Below are 17,816 nucleotides of genomic sequence, written 5' to 3' on the forward strand. Positions count from 1 at the left end.
TGGGAGGAAAGGTGTTTGGTTTCCAAGACTGGCCATTTCAGAATCCACACTTAGAACTGGGGAGGTTGCTTCAGTCACAGGGTTAGGCTCCTAAGATAGACATCTGTTCTCAGACCACTGTCAGCTGCAACATTTTCTGGATGAAAGAAAATAAGCTATAGGGGTCTTGAGTACTGTGACTGTGAAGGCACTGCTTACAAATGAAGAAAAAATTGTTTGCATAGCTTTTCTTTAGTTTCGCTCTGTGTTGATAAAAGCCTAAAAGTTGTCCACACTTTACTGCTGTGGGCATTTCTTCTGTTCACAGATGAAAGAGGTGATTCTTGCAGGTATAGTCATGTAAATTATTAAACCAACGTTTAGATATAAGAGGAGACAATTCTACTTGAACATGACTTCGATATCCTCCCCTTTTTGCTTCATCTTCCCTTTTCCTTTTCGCCTTTCCCTCTCCCTTCTCCCTTTCTCCTTCTACTTTCCTTTCCCCTTTCCCATCTGTTTTTGTTTTTCTTTATTCATAATGAGTCTGCACTGTAGAATGGTATGCAGTGTGATGCCATGTTAGCTGTGAAAAGAGTACACCAACATAGTGATGTATTCCACTTGTAACACAACTGTCTGGTCACCTATGTAAAAAATTGCATTAAAAGTGTGAAATTTGTTTGTTTGCCTGTGTAAGCCAAGTTATTTACTTAGGGTAAAGAAAAAGACTGAACTAGTCACAGGTATCTAAACTTACTATGGTTTTAACTATAAGAGTGTGCAATGTATGAGTAATTTCTTTAATTACTGTGTTACCATTTTAGGCCCAAAAAGGAGAGCACAGGAGAAACGAGTGAGTCTGGAGCATCCGTTGTCAAACATGGTCTTAAAGCAGAGAAAGTCTTCATGCAGGTCCACTACCTAAAGGTGAGTCAGCTGATTTTTAATTAAATTGCTTGACTAATATGGTAAAGACTTCTGGTTTTTAGACATGAACAAGTTCATAGCATCCTATTTGTTTTGGTTTAATTTGCAGGGTTACTTCCTTTTGCGGTCTCTGGCAAGGACAATAGGAGAGGCTTCATACCTTTCATCTTTACGAAGATTTGTCCATAAGTTCCATGGACAGCTAGTCCTTTCTCAGGTACTGTGATCGGGGCTGCTCTTCACTTTCTGGGAAAAAAACAGCAAGACAAATTACCTAAACTTTTGGTTTGACTATGTAAAACTCCACTTCTGTCTGTGGCGAAAAGAGAGAGGCAATTGTGACTTGGCAATATTGGTAAAATTCCTACCTGCTAGAGGGCAGAACATTTTTTTTTAGGGCGATACATATACTGGATACCCTACTAGTATCTGTTAATATAAACAGTGGGTGATTTTAGTATTTGGGGTTTTTTTTTTCTTTAAACTTGATGCTTTGAAAAGTCACTGTTCATAGGTGCTGGTGTTCTCAGACAGGGTCATTTACTGTACTGGAATTGTCTCCTGTAGTCTTTTAGCTTATGGGTTTTGGTTGTGGTCAGTCAGCCTTTTCCTTGATAGCTCTCTGTTTCTGACAAAGAAGCACAGAGTAGGAATGCAACTGAAAACTTCTACACATCATAACAGGGTGTGCACATTGTATTTCTAATTGTCTGCATGCCGCTTCATTCAATGCTTGTAACTTCATAGTCTTTCTTAATGAGCATGACAGTCTCTTTCTCATTAAGTCAGAGAGTGATGTCCCCATCACTCTGACATTACACCCACCTGTATCACAGTCTTGTCACAGCCTCTATATAGGTTCTCTCATCATGGTCCATACTCCCATCTTTCCTAGGCATTTTGTTACTGAAGGAAACATCCTTTTAAGATGTTTAAAATGTTCTGCTTCTTTCTTTCAGCAGACCTTCTCTGACAGAGATACCATGCAGTAGCAGTCCTATCTGAAGAGCAGTTGTTCTCATAGGACAGGATTTTTTCCTAGACTGGTTAAGGCTTGGTTGTAAAAAGTAACGTTGAATTCGGAATATGAATCTATCCTCCTAAGTCCGAGTGCATATGTTAATCACTTGAATTACAGACTTAGTTGTTCTCTTCCTGACATAAATGTTATATAATTACTCCATGCAAAGTGGAATAGCTTCAAAAGAAAACTTTAAGCAAGTCACACCACAGTATCTCATGCCATCTGTTATGCAGAGAGCTCAACTAGGGTTGTAAATAGAAATTTACCTCCTCCTAAGTCTTTAGAAAACATCCTGTAACCACTGGCTGTAGTGTTAAAAGAGAGACTGCCTTGTTCTCCAGTGTTTTGAGAACGGAATGACGTATTTCTCCAAAACCAAAGTTCTAGGCAATCCTCTCATTGGTGATGAGTCCAGCTTGTGCCATGACACTGTTGCTTGTTGCTTCGGCAATGCTGTGAAGACAACCATTGATGGTGGTGTCTGTGAAGGAAGGCACTGAACTCATCATGGTTAAAACCAGTCCTGGAACAAAAGAAACAGCATAACAAATATTTGGTATCACTAGAAGATCAGTGTGATGAGAGTGAGTGGTGGGGGAAGAGAGAGGAGGAGGAGGAATGCATTTCTGAAAACAGTTTCTTTGCTGAAGTCTGTCTTTTCTTGAGTTGCAGTTAAAATCTCTGAGGGGATTAAGGATGGTGAGATACGTCTCCTTGCAATGCAGAATAAGGGCCTGTGATTTTGAGGGAATGGGGTCTAACACTTTCCTGTTTCTTCTGGCCACAGGGATTCTTTGCTCGTGTGCTTGATATTTTGTCTCACTCTTGGGGTGAGATGTATGCCTATGTATCTTACAGATAGCTCACAGAATTGTAGAGTATTTTGTATGTCAAGTCACCGCAAAGTTAGGTGTAGTAGCTTTACTGCAGCAGCTTTACTTTGTGAAGGAACATGTGGAGTGATAAGGGAGTTAATGTTTCCACTGCTGCAGCTGTTTCCTGAACCATGTTATTGAGACCTTGAGTGGTTATGTTTGGCATAGTGTGGAAAATGACAATGACTATATGAGCCTTGTCTACATTACAGTGTCCAAAATCATAAATATGATGCTTTGCTATTACACACGCAGAAACTGACTGAAAATTACAGCACAATTTGTAAGAAGCAGCCCAGTGTTTAAATCTGGTGGTAAGAAGGATGCTCACATTTTGGTGAGAAAATGTGAGCTTGTTGCTCCTGGTTGATGTGAGGTGAGGTGTGTCTGTAGATTGATTAAATACTGCAAAATGTCTTAGCACATTACACTATTAGTCAAGATAGCTAAATTGCATTGCAGTTGAACTATGCATCTACTAGAGGCTTCTTCCTCTGTCCAACACTCTGCTATGAAATATTAATCTGTAGTGTACCTGACTTCAGCCTCATAAGATGAAATACTGGATGTTGTTTTTGCACCCAGAAACTACCATTCTGGTTACTGGTTAAAAACATTACTCAGTGTTTTTAGTTATGCAAGCAAGATTAAGTCATGCTTTTATTTCAGGTTTCTTAGGTTACTTTTTATTTAAATACATGCAATATGTCCATAGGTATGTGCTTAATGTAGGTCAAAAAAATATAGTTTCCTACTTTCCTTCATTTGAAGATGCCTAATTTGGTGGAAAAAGAGCTGTGGACTGTATAACTTATATTGTGTGCTTTTCGTGCTTTTACCTTGTTTCACAGCAGCCTAAATCCATCTCCCACTGAAGTTGTTGGGAACAGGATTTTAACATCATCCTGTTGTTTGGCCACTATGTAAAAACTACAAAGGGGATGAAGAAATAATAGGGCTATAACCAGTTGTAAATGCATTTTCTTTTTTCATAAGAAATCTTAAAGATTATGTTTATGTTAATGTCTGGTATTGGTAGATAAGCAATCACAGCAGGAATTGCAAATGCAGAAGTAATGAAGTCAAGTTAGTACAAAGTTTATTATTCAAGTTCCTTTTTGAACAAACACGCTGTCAGTGTTTAAATGAATAAAAGATTTAAAATAAATAGAGGTGCAAATGGTAAGTTTAAATATCATAATGTTGTACTTTCACCTTGTCCAAAATAATTATAAAAGTTCCCAGCTTTAGGAATTGTAGTGATGAGGGAAAGTAAACCCAATGAAAATAATCGCCCATGTTCTGAATACTAGTCTTGTTTTCAGTGGTGTTTGCGGTATTTTTCCTAGATGGGAGCTGCAGGTGCAAGGAAATGACTTCAGATGTGAAACATTAATCAGTTTGCCTTTTTCCTTCATTTTGATTGCGTGCTCGGTATGTTTTTAATCGTAGTTTTTGTTTATTTTTGTTGAGTTAGCAACAGACGAGTAAAGCAAGTCTGGAATATTTGAAAAAGATTTTTAAAAAATCTTCCATTTTTCTTTCTGTGAGAGAATTCAGTCACTAACTGCTTTGACTTAACTTTTAAAATAATGAATGGAGTGTTACTGACTATAAGTAAATAGAAAGGAGTACAAGTTGCTGATATTCCTGAAACAGTTAAAGCTGGTGTTCAGTTTGATACTGAAATAAGAACATCTTCGGAATTGTTTGAAGACTTCAATTTTCATGTATTTCTGTCTGCTATAATAATAAACCAACATCTGTAGTAGTCATCTATCTGATATAAGCTATGGTTTGCTGTAGTAAAATTACATTCAAGGAGGCAGCGCTTAAAACAAAAATCATAATTTATGCTATTTGTGAAAGTTTCAAGGGCAAATGTGTAGGCTCCAAGCCTACTCTGTATGTACCTATATAACATGTCCAGCACACCGACTTATATGGATACATACTATTATCATGTTCTATAAGATTGGTATCTGCACACACAAATCTGCATTCAACTATTCATTAGCTTGTAGAACTCCTGTAACTAGAATTGGAAGTCTAAGAATACAGTGTGCATGTATTTTGATGTTTCAAACTCTAGAATCAGTTCTTTAGATGATAGTTTAGATAATGTTTGTCTCTGCAGTTTCATGCTTAGTGTTCCATGCTTACTGACCTGGGACCTTGAGCTAAAAACTGTTGACATCCTTGAGGCATAGTCTGGACACTGGCACTGTCCCATCCAGAGCAGCCTCCAGGACAGGGGTCTTTCCTTTTTACACTCTCATATGCATGGAAAACAGAAATAGATGGGTCTGTTTTGCTAAGATTGAGTTCATTTTCTGTTCCAATTCTTGTATAAATGTCCATATTCCTGCTTTTATTTCGCTGTGCACCACACAGCCTTTATTCATTTTCCTTATATATATGCGTTATAAGACAAACTTTAATTACTTGCATGATCACAGTCCTTTTATTATTTTTTTACCAAAGCTCTTTGCCTCATTTATGTAAAATAGGTATTGCCCTCATATGCAACAGCTGCTTGGTATTTTGTTCTCTGTTCATTGTTCACAGACACTTTATTTACCATACAGTATGCATGTCTTTCTGTTCAACCTTTTAACAAATGTAAGGCAACAAAAAAAGACTGCTTCACTAGGTCATAGATTTTACCCTGAAATTAACCATGTTTAAAATGCTTATGTATTTGACAAGTGACTAATGTATGGATCAGTTAACTATATTGCACATTTTGACAACCCATTGTATTCATATTATATAATCTAACTAGCTTTAGGCCACATTTCTATTTTACCACAAGTATCTTGAAAGAAAGAAAGTATGAAATATTGTGCTTAAGTAAGTAAGACTGGGTTAGTAAAAGTCATTAACGTGGTGTAAGCCAAGATTTGTGTTGTGAGAAAACTTTTTTTTTTAATACAGTTTTTGCATAATAATATAAGATAAACGGTCTATTTTAAAGGACAGAGATCAGAATGAAGTAGGGCTAGGAATGGAACTGATGAAGAACCAGAGAGTATTGAAGCTAAGAGGAGCTGAGATGTTTTATAATTACGTATAATACAGATGAGCGATTAAAACCTCAGTTAATGTGTCACACATTTTAATGTCCAAAAGTATAGTTGTATAAAGAAGCCCCAAGTATCTTTTGGTATTCTGTATCTCAGGTATGAAGATTTTAAAAGAAGAAGTAAGTTTGGCACATATAACTGTATTTTATCAGGGAAGTGACCCATATAGCTGAAAATGTCTTGGACCTTCCCCTTAGAGTACACGGATCCTTTCCATAGCTGCTGAACTTACCAAGTCTTGAGCCTAACTCTTAGCTGTGGAGTATCTTTTTGCATTTCCATTTCTGTTACAGTAGTATTTCACTTCTCTGCTGACCTCAAGTTTTTGTATTTGCTTAGCTTCCATTTAGTATTTTTCAAGCTTAAAATTACACGGTAGCTTCTTATACAATACAGTTTAATAGCAGAAAAGATAAATTATTTAATTCTGACTAGAGCAAACTGACAAGGGAGCACTCAAAGCATGTGGGCTTTATTAGTGCTGAATCACAGCTCCAGCTTTTGATTTAATGAGATGTATTTTAGAGTCAAATGCATCTTACCTGATTTTCTGCTGGATAGTCTTAAACAGAAGTCTGAAGAACAATTGAGGGCTCTATGTAGAACCATTGATACATAACAGATCTAGTTCCTCGTCTTTTTCTTAGCTATATGTGTGCTCTTACATGTTTATACATGTAGAATAGGAGGAATTTATGTTTAATTCAAATTTTTAGGTGATGGTATGTTCAGTATTTTTAGTGGGCAGTGAGGAATTGTGTAACTTCTGAAGAAATCAAAACTTTTCAAATGAGTTTAAGAAAACATAGGCACTGGTGTTAGGAGAAGGCATGTTCAAGCTGCATGCTTTCACTTTCTTGCCTGGGGTCTAGTTTGAACCTACCCGTCAATAAGGTAAGAAGGAAAGACAAGTCTTTGTTCAGTGAATTAAGTGACAGTCAATGTACTTTTTCCAACTTACCTGGTCCCTGAATGGACTTACCTGCTATGAGGTGTTTTACCATGTACAAAGATGTCTTTTGTGAAAGACCTGGGGCTCTGACAGAAACCCTGTCATTAGTATAGCTGGGGTGATTTAAGACTTGCTTCCCTTACTTATTCACACCACCCCTATACGGATGAATTCAGTCCAGTTAGTATGGACAATTTACCTAATATTGCTCTGTATAAAAATGCTAGACTGAATTTGGGCAGCTCAGGCAGAGATACTTTCTGCTGCTGTGCTACACAGGGATAATAACCCAACTCAGAGAAATGCTGGGGAAAGGCCATGCAGGGAGCTGATACCATCTTAAATACCCACAAGGAAGATTTACCAGAAATCCTTGCCCAGATCCTTTCCAGATCCTTTTATGTGTTGTTTTCTTGTTGCCACAATACAGGGTCATTTTTTTTTAAGGGAATTGTTATTGATCCGAGCATAGTTCATTGGCACAGGGTAAATGGGAAAAAAATTCTGCCTTTGGAGCTAGTCAGTGACTCCATCACCTGGGGCTTAAACTGTTAAGCTAATGATTGCTGCCTGTTAATAGAATACATTGTAGGTGAGTCTTGCTTACTCTTGGTAGGAAGTTGTTGTCTGGGCTTGTTACCAAAACCACCAGAGGAGGATTTCAACATGTTGCTGATTTTGCTAATTAAAAGCCAGGAAGGTGAATTTGGAGGGAATTCCAGATAAACAGGATGCTTGAAAGGGTAATCCTTATTTATTTTTCTACCTGAAACGAACAAAGTAACATTTACCATTTAGTTACGTCATTTACAAACTGCATAATTGATAGGGTTAGTTTAATTTTGAATGGGTAGCTTTCACAAGGAGTTGGATGTAAGTGCATTTGGAGTTTGTTTGTTGCCAGCTGAATGTCCTTTTGGACGTATCACTTTTAGTCATGAAATCTCCATTGTTTTATGCAGCTCATTTATATTTCAGTTAAAGAATTTAACTGAAAGTATCTACTTATTGGTTGTAGAGTGCTTGAAATATCTTGATTTCAGTATTTCATCCTAAGGATATAATTTGTCTTCTAATATTCAGTGTTCTTCATTTAATATCAACCATGCATGATCAGAGTGAGGGACCTGCCTGATGCCCCAAAATTGTTTGAGTAGAAACATGCTGGCCATTGCTCAAAACAAGAATGGGAGTAACAATATAGCATCTTTAGTTACAAAATAAGAGGCCTTCTAAACCCAGATCTGTCTAGTTACAGCTTCAAGTAGCCTTCATTCTTAGGGTGCACAAAATTACTTCTTTCAACGTACTTCTCAGTCATTAGGTCCTCACTGTTTGCCTTTGGCTCAGACATGCCATGCATGAAAGAAAACTTCTACTTGATCCCAATTCACAGTCTGTGTCCAGATTTGATCTGTTCAGAAGCAGCCCAAAGTTGCAGTTGTGATGAAAATTACTGGCTTCAGTCTGGATTATGGTGAGAGCAGAGAAGAGTCTTTAAGGGAATTTAATTGTAAGGATCTAGCAAGTTCTTAGTGAATGTGTGAGACTCATTTTTCAAAGGCTTTTTCAGTTTGGCCAAATGTAAATAAAATTGACTAAACCTCAGAGTAACAGTTTCTTTATATAGGGAAAAGTCATTTTTTAGCCTCCAGCTTTCCACCCAGGGAAAATCAGGAAAGCCTGAAGAAGAGAAGGCTGCGTGGAGACTTCATAGCAGCCTTCCAGTATTTGAAGGGGGCCTACAGGGTTGCTGGTGAGGGACTCTTCATTAGGAACTGTAGTGATAGGACAAGGGGTAATGGGTTGAAACTTAAACAGCAGAGGTTTAGGTTGGATATAAGGAAGAAATTCTTTACTGTGAGGGTGGTGAGGTACTGGAATGGGTTGCCCAGGGAGGTTGTGAATGCTCCATCCCTGGCATGTTGGATGAAGCCTTGGGTGATAAGGTTTAGTGTGAGGTGTCTGTGCCCATGGCAGGGGGGTTGGAACTAGATGATCTTAAGGTCCTTTCCAACTCTAACTATTCTATGATTCTATGATTCTGTATAGGAAAGTGAGATTATTTAATCATACGAATATAAGCCAGTTTGATAATCATGCAGCACACTGGTGACATGTGATTTCTAATTCATATTTTCTTTCTGGCTTTGTTGAGTTACTTGCAAACAAAGGCAAAACCAAACAGTAATTTGTTTTATGATCTCACTCAACATATGATTACCCTGGTAATCCATAAGTCTTTGTTTCAAAGTGTAAGGTCACTAGAACCCCTTAAGGAAATCGTATCAAAGCTTAAAAAGCCCCAACTTATTCCCAAAATTTTCTCTTGGACACTTCTTAACCATATCACTGTGGGAGGAAGAAAAACATAGCCTAAGGATAGAATTTTACTCCAGATGGTTAAAGCTGGCCAAATTATAAGCAACTGAAAAGTCAGACCTATAACAGGATGTGTCATGCAGACTTGATAATAGGCCATGCAAATATGAGGTAAATGCTAATGTGTTTTCCTACTCTATTTTGGATCATCAAAATAGAAGTGGTTAAAATAAGATATATTAATCCTAATTTTAAGAAAGTGTGTAGTGTGGTGTTTACTGCATTATTCTCAATAGATATTTGGGAAAATAAGATGGCTTTAATCACAAAGCAATTGTTTAATTTTGTAGTACAAGATACAGAATATAAAACACCTTCTAATACCAGATGTATCAAGAGTCCTGTAGGATTGATTATAAAAAGTTGATGCAACCCAGTCATAGGATCTAGCTGCATTAATGTATACAGAGACGGTGCAAGTAGTGTCAAGAATCATTACTTCAGTATTACTTTTCACACAGTTTTGAAACAACTCTATTGACCATCTTTTTTTTTGACGATTATTATTTGTAGTAGTAGCAGCAGTAGTGATTTGTGTTAAACATTAGCCATTAAACTGTGTTTGTCTCAACCCATGGGAGCCACATTCTTTGGATTCTTCTTCCTAACTCTCCGGGAGTCGGGGGAGCAAGGGGCGGGGAGTGAGTGAACGAACTGTGCGGATTTGGTTTAAACCACGACACACAGCAACACTGAGCCCAGCACCGTGTAATTTAACCTTTCCTTGTAAACAGATTTTATAGCTATTGCAACATAGCCTGAATTTCACTTGTAATCTAAAGGAGGAAGACTTGATAATGTTACCAGTAGTTTCAATTGTGCAATCACTCTTTGATTCCCTAACAATACCATAATCAGGGTAACAGCATCTTATGTTGAATGCCTTGACAGAGTACCTAAAATAAGGTTTTCTGCCTTTTAGGAAACATTCTTTAAAATCTTCAAGAACAAGTACTGGCAATCAGAAATCAGCCTGTGCTCAGGTAGTGCATCATTAGCCTATGAAACTTGTCTTCACAAAGATTAGTATTAATAAAGTGGATGTCTTGTTTTTATGAAATAGCATGTAAATGAATAATTCATATTACTAAATCCTTTTCTTATGAATTTGTTGAGAGGAGTGTATTGTGTGGAAGTGATTCTCATTAAAAATAGGTCATGTAGTGTGAGGTGCAAGAAATCCTTCAAGTGATGTCAGGTGTAACTTTTGAAAGAGGGTTTATCACGGAGTTGTAAGTGAGGATGATAGTAGGGCTGTTTCACTGGCATTTCACCTTCTTATATATCCATGAAAGAAATTCTAGCTACCAATTCTAGCTACCTTTTCTTTGATGAATTTGCTCTTTAGTTGCTGTGGCTGGCAGCAACATTGTGAATTTTGTAATACAATGAGGAGTAGGTATGACCTTCCCACGTGGTATGTGCATTAAGTAAAAAAAAAGCCTTATGTGGTTATATAGTTGAAGATAGTGTGATAACATAAACACGGTGGAGGGAACATGTCCCCAATTCTGATTGTTGTTTCTTAGTGCCTGAGTGTGTGAACCTGCAGCATGTAACAGTTTTTAATATAGTTTGTCTGTATTATAGATTAAATAAAAATGGAAATGTGGGATTGTGTTTAAATAGGCAGCAGGCTTTTCAAGCCCTTTTTTTTCGATATTGACACTTTTTGCTTGAGTGGGTTGAAAAACTGACAAATATAACATATGTTGTATAAATAACCAAGCAGTATAGCACCGTAGTGGATATATAAATTTCTTTCTTATAATTTTATCTGCAGTCTTTAAAAACCCATCTCTCACTAGCAATGCAGACACAGTTACATCTTCACATTTGCTAACTGTGGTACTTTGTTCATTTTCTAGGATTTTCTTTGCATGCTGTTGGAAGACATACCTGAACAAAAAGAGTAAGTGAGAACCAGGCTAGAAAAATCAAATCAGAAAGTAGAAAGTAAATTTGAGTATCAGTTGTGCTGGCCAGAAATAGTAGGATTTCATTTAGTTTTGTTCTGCTTGTTTTTTTCAAGTTTGTATGTGTAACTTTCTCTGAAAATTTTCACAGATACATACACAAAAAACACAAGACTTGCTGCACTGTGCTATCCTATGATCTCTGTGATCGCCAAGCAGAGCATTTAACTTCCATGGTAGGGCAGCAGGAAAGTCCTGTGTTCACTATGTGATCTGAAGTGCCAGGCACAGCTGCCTGCTCAAACTAATTTGGGATCCTCTTACCACCTGCTTTTGGCACATGGCACCCTAGAGCAAAGAGGCCAGAGCTTTGCTGTGGATCCAGGAACCTAGAGAAGATGGATCTTTCTCAAGCAGTAGTGTGGTACCATCCCCTTCCTGTCATGCAGTGTTCCAAACAGGGAAGGATGGAAAATGTTAATGGAAATCCAGCATTAATTGCCTGACATGCCCTTCAAAATCCTCCTATGTGTGACGGTTACTGGCTGAAGATGATACAGTTAGTATTTAGCAGAGCTTTGAAGCCATCTCTGCTTCTCCATTGGTTTGCTCTGTGTAACTACAGGCTGTGATACAAATGCAGGTTCTTTAGAGGTAGAGCTTTGCATATTATAGCTTTTAAAAACAATGTATTCACTTGGAAAATACAGGTTTGGGGATCAAGATTCCAAAGTCTTAGTAACTCTGGGTGAGTAGTTTGGGGGGAAAAAAGGAGAGAAGATATAAATAGAATTCAAATGTATTGATATTTTAGTAAAGCAATTCTGTTCTTAGGCGGTGAGGGACAGAGAAGCTAGTTATCACTGAAGTAATGTGTTTTGTGGCATCATGAATTTAATCTGGGTGGTGTTAAACTTTCCAGTACCACAGGATGATACTTTATTTATGTCACTAAATACGGGTTTCCAGCTCAAATATAATCGGGAGTATTAAATGGAATATATATGAAAGTTAATTACTTAATGGCATGATTATGCATTGATTTGTTAATGAAATCTCTACTTTCCTTACTTTTTTCACTTGTGTTTCTCTGAAGTCCAAACCCAGTACAAATGTTATTTGAATAAGCATCCAATTTTCCACCTAGAAATATGCCAAAATATTTAAACTCTCAGTGAGACTAATGCAAAAGAAGTATGTCTCTGTTTGCATTTCATCACACTCTAGAATGTATTAACAATATTTTAGATCTATGGTAATTAATTTTACAATCAGGCATACCACATATCTGAAGTCACCTACTGCCAAAGTTACCATGGGTGCAGATATCAACAGCAATGCCAAAAATAACAGAACAGATATACAGAAGTCCTTTATTTCTTATCTGCTACAAAGATTTTTCTTCATTGTTGAACATATTCTGTTGCTAGTACACAAATACTAGCCTGAGGTAAAAGCAAAGGAAGGAACAATAAAAATGATATATTTTTAGAGATATCTGGTGATGAGTTGCACAAAGTTTCAGTTGTAGGAATTAAATGTAGGAATTAAATTTCAAGATTAGAGCAACAAAGTTCTCTGTAGCACACAAAACTTCCCAGACTTGTTCACTTCTACCAAGTAAAATTTCAATGTCTATACTGAACGATTCTTACTTGAAAAATATGAAACGCTCTAATATACTGAAGTTTGTAATGGAGGCTGGATCTAATATTTACCAAGAAAAAAAAAAAAAAAAAAGAAGAAAATATAAATTATTAGTAGGGAATCAAGGCAAGTCCTTCCTTCAACTGCAGCAACAGAGACAAACTAGTCTAGCCAGAAGCAGAATTTGGTTTATGGGAGACTTTTGTAATGAGAACAAGATTAACACTGGGAGAAGGCAATCATACAACCATGTGGAAATTTCTGTAATTATTAAGTTGTGGTAATGCAACATTAGCTTTCTGCTACTGGACACAGCAGAATATATTTGAAAGATTCTCACTCTTTCAGTACTTAATTCCTTTAGTTTTCAGTTACATGAGTATTTTTAGTGCATTCCCAACAATGAGCAGTTCCAAGATACAGACATAACCTCTTAAGTGGCAGTTATTGATTTTTGCTGCCTTCTGTACTCAGAGGAGGAGGATTATATACCTAGTTTATAGGGCTGCTTCACTTTCTGCTCTGACTCAGTTTTAATGGCATCTTAGCTGTTGGGATCCATTCTGCAAGGAATGTTTCTGGACTGCAGCTGAATGCTGACATCAGACAGCCCTAGCACTGTCTCTGGTTCTTTAGAACTTCCCGACTTGCCCTTATAGATCATTTCTTTATGTGAAGGGCTAATGGCAAGAAAGACAAACAAAAATATCTATCATTATTCTTCTCTGCTTTCAAAGCCTTTTAAAATATAACTTGCATTGGCTATAGTCTCATTATCATGGCCATTCTGTAAAAACCCACAATGCTTCCCTCCTATAACTGAGGCATCTTATTTCCTCATATATAATTTGAAATATCACTAAATAAAATAAAATGAAAAAACAAAATACAAAACCAAAAAAAAGCCAAAAATGAAACTAAATCAATCAACAACAAAGCACCCTCTTATGTGTCTGTGTGTCTGTATATCAGAATGCACTAGATCTAAAACTCCCAGTGGCTCTGTTCTCTCCAAGGCTTGCACCCATAGTCTTTGCTGTAAATTGATCCTCTCCATGTCTGCCCAACATGTGCGCTATGCAGACTCAATGTTTTTAAGGCCCTGTAACAGAGAGTGAATTTTACCAGCCTTGGATAAATCAGAGTCACAGCTGCTTGTGCTGTTTATGACTGCAGATTTTTTTGAGCAAGTCAGTTGTGTTCTTTGGGGTTTCCTGGTGATATTTTTTATTTAATTTCATTCAATAAAATAGGTGTACTAATAAAGCTATGGTTTTAATATTTCACAATAGACAAAGGAAGGCTTGTGCTCTGCTGTTTGTGCCGTTAATAAACTCAGGCTTACTAACATTCCTTGGGTATCTTAATAAGGTGTCAGTTAAGTACTAGTTAATATAAATGATTTAATTGATATTAAAATAATGCTGCAATTTCAAACAACTTGGCTATACAGGTATATGCTTCTTTCTTTCAGATTTGCTTTCTTTGTTGCTCACATTGTTGTAAATACGGTGATTTTGATTGAGACAAACAGCTGGTAGGCACCTAACTCTGAAAGCAAATTACCGGGAAAGATTTTTCCCAGTGGTTTTAATTCCTTTTTTTTTTTGGTAAGCCAATATATGTATGCTGGACAAAAACCAAAGGAAATATTGCCTGCAGGAAATCTTGTCTGGCTAGTTAACAGAATCAATTATCATTCACTAGTCTTTGATTTGTTCTAGCTATGCCTCCACATTTAGCTGGAATGGCTTACTTTGAAAATGATGTATGTGTATGAATGTATATATGCAGATGAAACACATATGTTTGTTGGAGTATTTTCAATTGGATGTGGCAGACTTTTTATCTTCCTTTTTTAAAAAAAAAAAAAAAGAAGTTGCACATCTTCATGTGCACTGTTGATTTGTTGCAACATCTGAAAGTGGTTTCTTCTCCTCAAACGAGGAATTAAGTGGGCTTATGTTAAAGTTTGTAGAGTACCTTGGGGTCTTGTGCAATGAAAACTTGATGTATAGACATTTTTTATAATCCTAATTTTCAAATGGTTATTAATATTAGTATTTTACAGAGCTTGCTCTGAAGCATTGAATCTGGCTATGAACAGTATGTATGCATTGTAGATCATTCCTAGGCTGATTGTCTTGTAATCTAAACAAATAGACAAGGAATGACATAATGGATGTCATTATATTCTCGTTTTACAGTAGGAAACTGTAGTACAAAACAATTGAAGAACCTGACCAGCCTTGTAAGAGCTCTGTTACAGTGGGAATCAATGGTACCCAGATCTCACAGTCCAATAGAGTACTTTAACCAGAAGGCCTGTTCCTATTCAGGAAATAACACACACACACCAGATTTAAGCCCTTACAGATGCTTAACTGCAACATAAGCAGGTGGTAAGTGCCCTTTCTGAATATTGATGCTTTACTGAACTGCAGCCTCTACAAGTATAAAGCCCCTGTCCTTTCTCGAGGACACTCACTTTGAAACAACAATCTGTTTGTCATCTTTTCTGGGGCTTGATCCTTGTCCTGTATCATAAAGCATGACCAATAAAAAAGTAAAGAAAATGATTAATAGGAAATGAAAGCATGTATAAATGGTTTTATTGTTATTGTAATCTGAATGTTCTTTTTCCTTAATCTGCAGCTTCCATTTTTTTTGTATGATGATTTTGCCATGTATGCAAGCATATTTTAGGAGCTGAATGACAAAAGGCAGCATTTGTAAGGCAGGGCTTTCTCATTTTTAAGGCACCTGGTATCTGATTTTTGCCTTCGTTACAAAATTCCAGTGTATGCATAAATTTATTAAAACCAGATTGGTTATATTTTGCATATACTATTGAACGATTACTCAGTGAGGAGCCAGCTGTTTATTATAAGTAGAGATGGCAGATCTCTCACCACAGTGCTGTGGAGGCTATAACTGTTAATTCTACTTCCAGGGAATGCTAACCCATAGTTCTGCTTGGAGGCAGAAGATAAATTTCCCATCTTGGATTTAACAGGGACAAGACTATCTAAGTCAGGATGTAAGCCAGGTCTGGAAAAGTGCTGTTTATAATATCAGTAATTTAAATCTTTGGCAATTCCATGTGAAACTATCCAAGTTTAAAAAATATAGTAACTATGATTTGTAAACACACAGATACTTTTACTTTATGACCAGGGTCATCTACTAACATATTCCATGACTGCTTTTGAGACTCCATAAGCTCTGTGAGCCTTAGTTTTCAAACCTGCATGTCACACATAAGAGTGATTGATCTCTCTCCCACTGTCTTGTGAAATGTAATATTTAAAGGCATTTAAAAATCGTTCACTAAAAATGACTGATGTATTTGTTACAGATTCTTCTTAGTCGCTGATACAGTCCATAAATAAATTCCTTTAGGATCAAAATTTTGAGCACAGCTTTTTCAGGGTTTGGTGGAGGAGGGGGAAGGGGAGAAAATACTTCTTTGTAATTAAAATAAAAATTATATTGGGTTGGTTGCCTTCCTGTTTCAGAACCCTGAAATGGCTGTTCTTTTTCTGAATGTTTTGCTGGTTATGGGTCTACATTATACATGTGAAGGTAGCTGCAGGTACTAGGATGATTCTTGCAAGGCATTACTGTGCACATTACCATCCATACATTTTTTATATATACATTTTTAAATTGGTTTCCCTGCAAGTTGGGAAATCTTCAACGAGAGCTGAAGTAAATGCAATAGGAGTTGCTTGCAGAAGTAAAAAGGGAAATACGTGTTTGAATTTGCAAATCCTTCTGTATTATCTTCACATTGGTTTGAGTATAATTGGGTCATCTGCAGAAAGCAGCCTGAACTCTGATTCTCCTAATTTAAAGCCAATGATGGCTGCAGCCTAGCGGCCTTGAATATGTACTCCAGCAATTTGATGACTTTGATTTATATAAAAATGCAATGTTATGTTATGTTGTTTTATTTATTAGGGACTGTAGTGATAAGTCAAGGGGTAACGGGTTAAAACTTACACAGAGGAAGTTTAGATTGGATATAAGGAAGAAATTCTTTACTGTAAGGGTGGTGAGGCAGTGGAATGGTTTGCTCAAGGAAGCTGTGAATGCTCCATCCCTGGTGGTGTTCATGGCCAGATTGGACAGAGCCTTGGTTGACATGGTTTAGTGTGAGGTGTCCCTGCCCATGGCAGGGGGGTTGGAACTTGATGATCTTAAGGTCCTTTCCAACCCTAACTATTCTATGATTCTACGATTCTACAATTCTATGTGGTTATTTCAGTCCCACACAGCTTGATCAAGACAAACTATTGCCTTTTGCTGGGGCTCCAGACTATTCTGTGACTTTTCTGTGTTATCAAGATACAAAGAAAGTGCAGACAATATGAAACTAAAACAGATACGTGTTTAACTGATACATATCAGTGCCTTTTAAAACCCAAAAGTTTAAGGAAGTTTGTCTTTAATTTCTTTAGCATCTTATGTTTGCATTTAGGCTCCTTCTGTAGTAAAATACTGGGTTTGTATGTCTCTGGCTAAATACACTTCTCCGTGAGTTTTTTTTTAAAAACAAAAGTCCACTCAAAAAATAGAGCACCTGTTCAGACTTTATATGTTTCGTAAATGTAGTTTACCATCTTACATTTTCTATGTCAATCCTCATAAGCACTGAACTTATCATTTGAGTTTTAAGCACATAATACCTGATCTGTCTAAATTTGCTCATGTCATCTCTGATGGTATTATTCATTTAAGAAACCCCAAGAATGTAGTACCAATGCAGTACAATCAGTACATGGATTTGAGGGTTTTGCTTAGCTTCTAAAGAATTAATTTTCATACAGGAAAAAATATATTTTTGCGTATGTCTTAATTTTTTTTTTTTTTTTTATTTTAAGATCTGGATTAACTGCAGAAAGCATCTTCCAGAATTGGCTTGACACTTCCGGAATACCAAAGGTAAATACAAAATACCAGTTCCCAGTTCTTTCTGGGTTCTTGCATTTCTCATTACAGTATATGTTATTTAAATCATTA

At 36.7% G+C, this 17,816-nt stretch overlaps 1 protein-coding gene across 3 annotated transcripts in view; it reads left to right on the forward strand.

Annotated features, from left to right (window-relative positions):
* The window catches only part of AOPEP (aminopeptidase O (putative)), a 194,441-nt gene that overhangs the window by 85,630 nt on the left and 90,995 nt on the right, over positions 1–17,816 (forward strand). For all 3 annotated transcript variants that reach the window (XM_031054131.1, XM_005154922.2, XM_031054132.1), the window contains exons 8-11: positions 807–909; positions 1,019–1,126; positions 11,097–11,140; positions 17,678–17,738. In XM_031054131.1, coding sequence (XP_030909991.1) covers positions 807–909; positions 1,019–1,126; positions 11,097–11,140; positions 17,678–17,738 — 316 coding nt within the window. The remainder of the gene's footprint in view (positions 1–806; positions 910–1,018; positions 1,127–11,096; positions 11,141–17,677; positions 17,739–17,816) is intronic.

This window comes from Melopsittacus undulatus, chromosome Z (assembly GCF_012275295.1).
Source record: "Melopsittacus undulatus isolate bMelUnd1 chromosome Z, bMelUnd1.mat.Z, whole genome shotgun sequence".
Taxonomy (NCBI): Eukaryota; Metazoa; Chordata; class Aves; order Psittaciformes; family Psittaculidae; genus Melopsittacus; species Melopsittacus undulatus.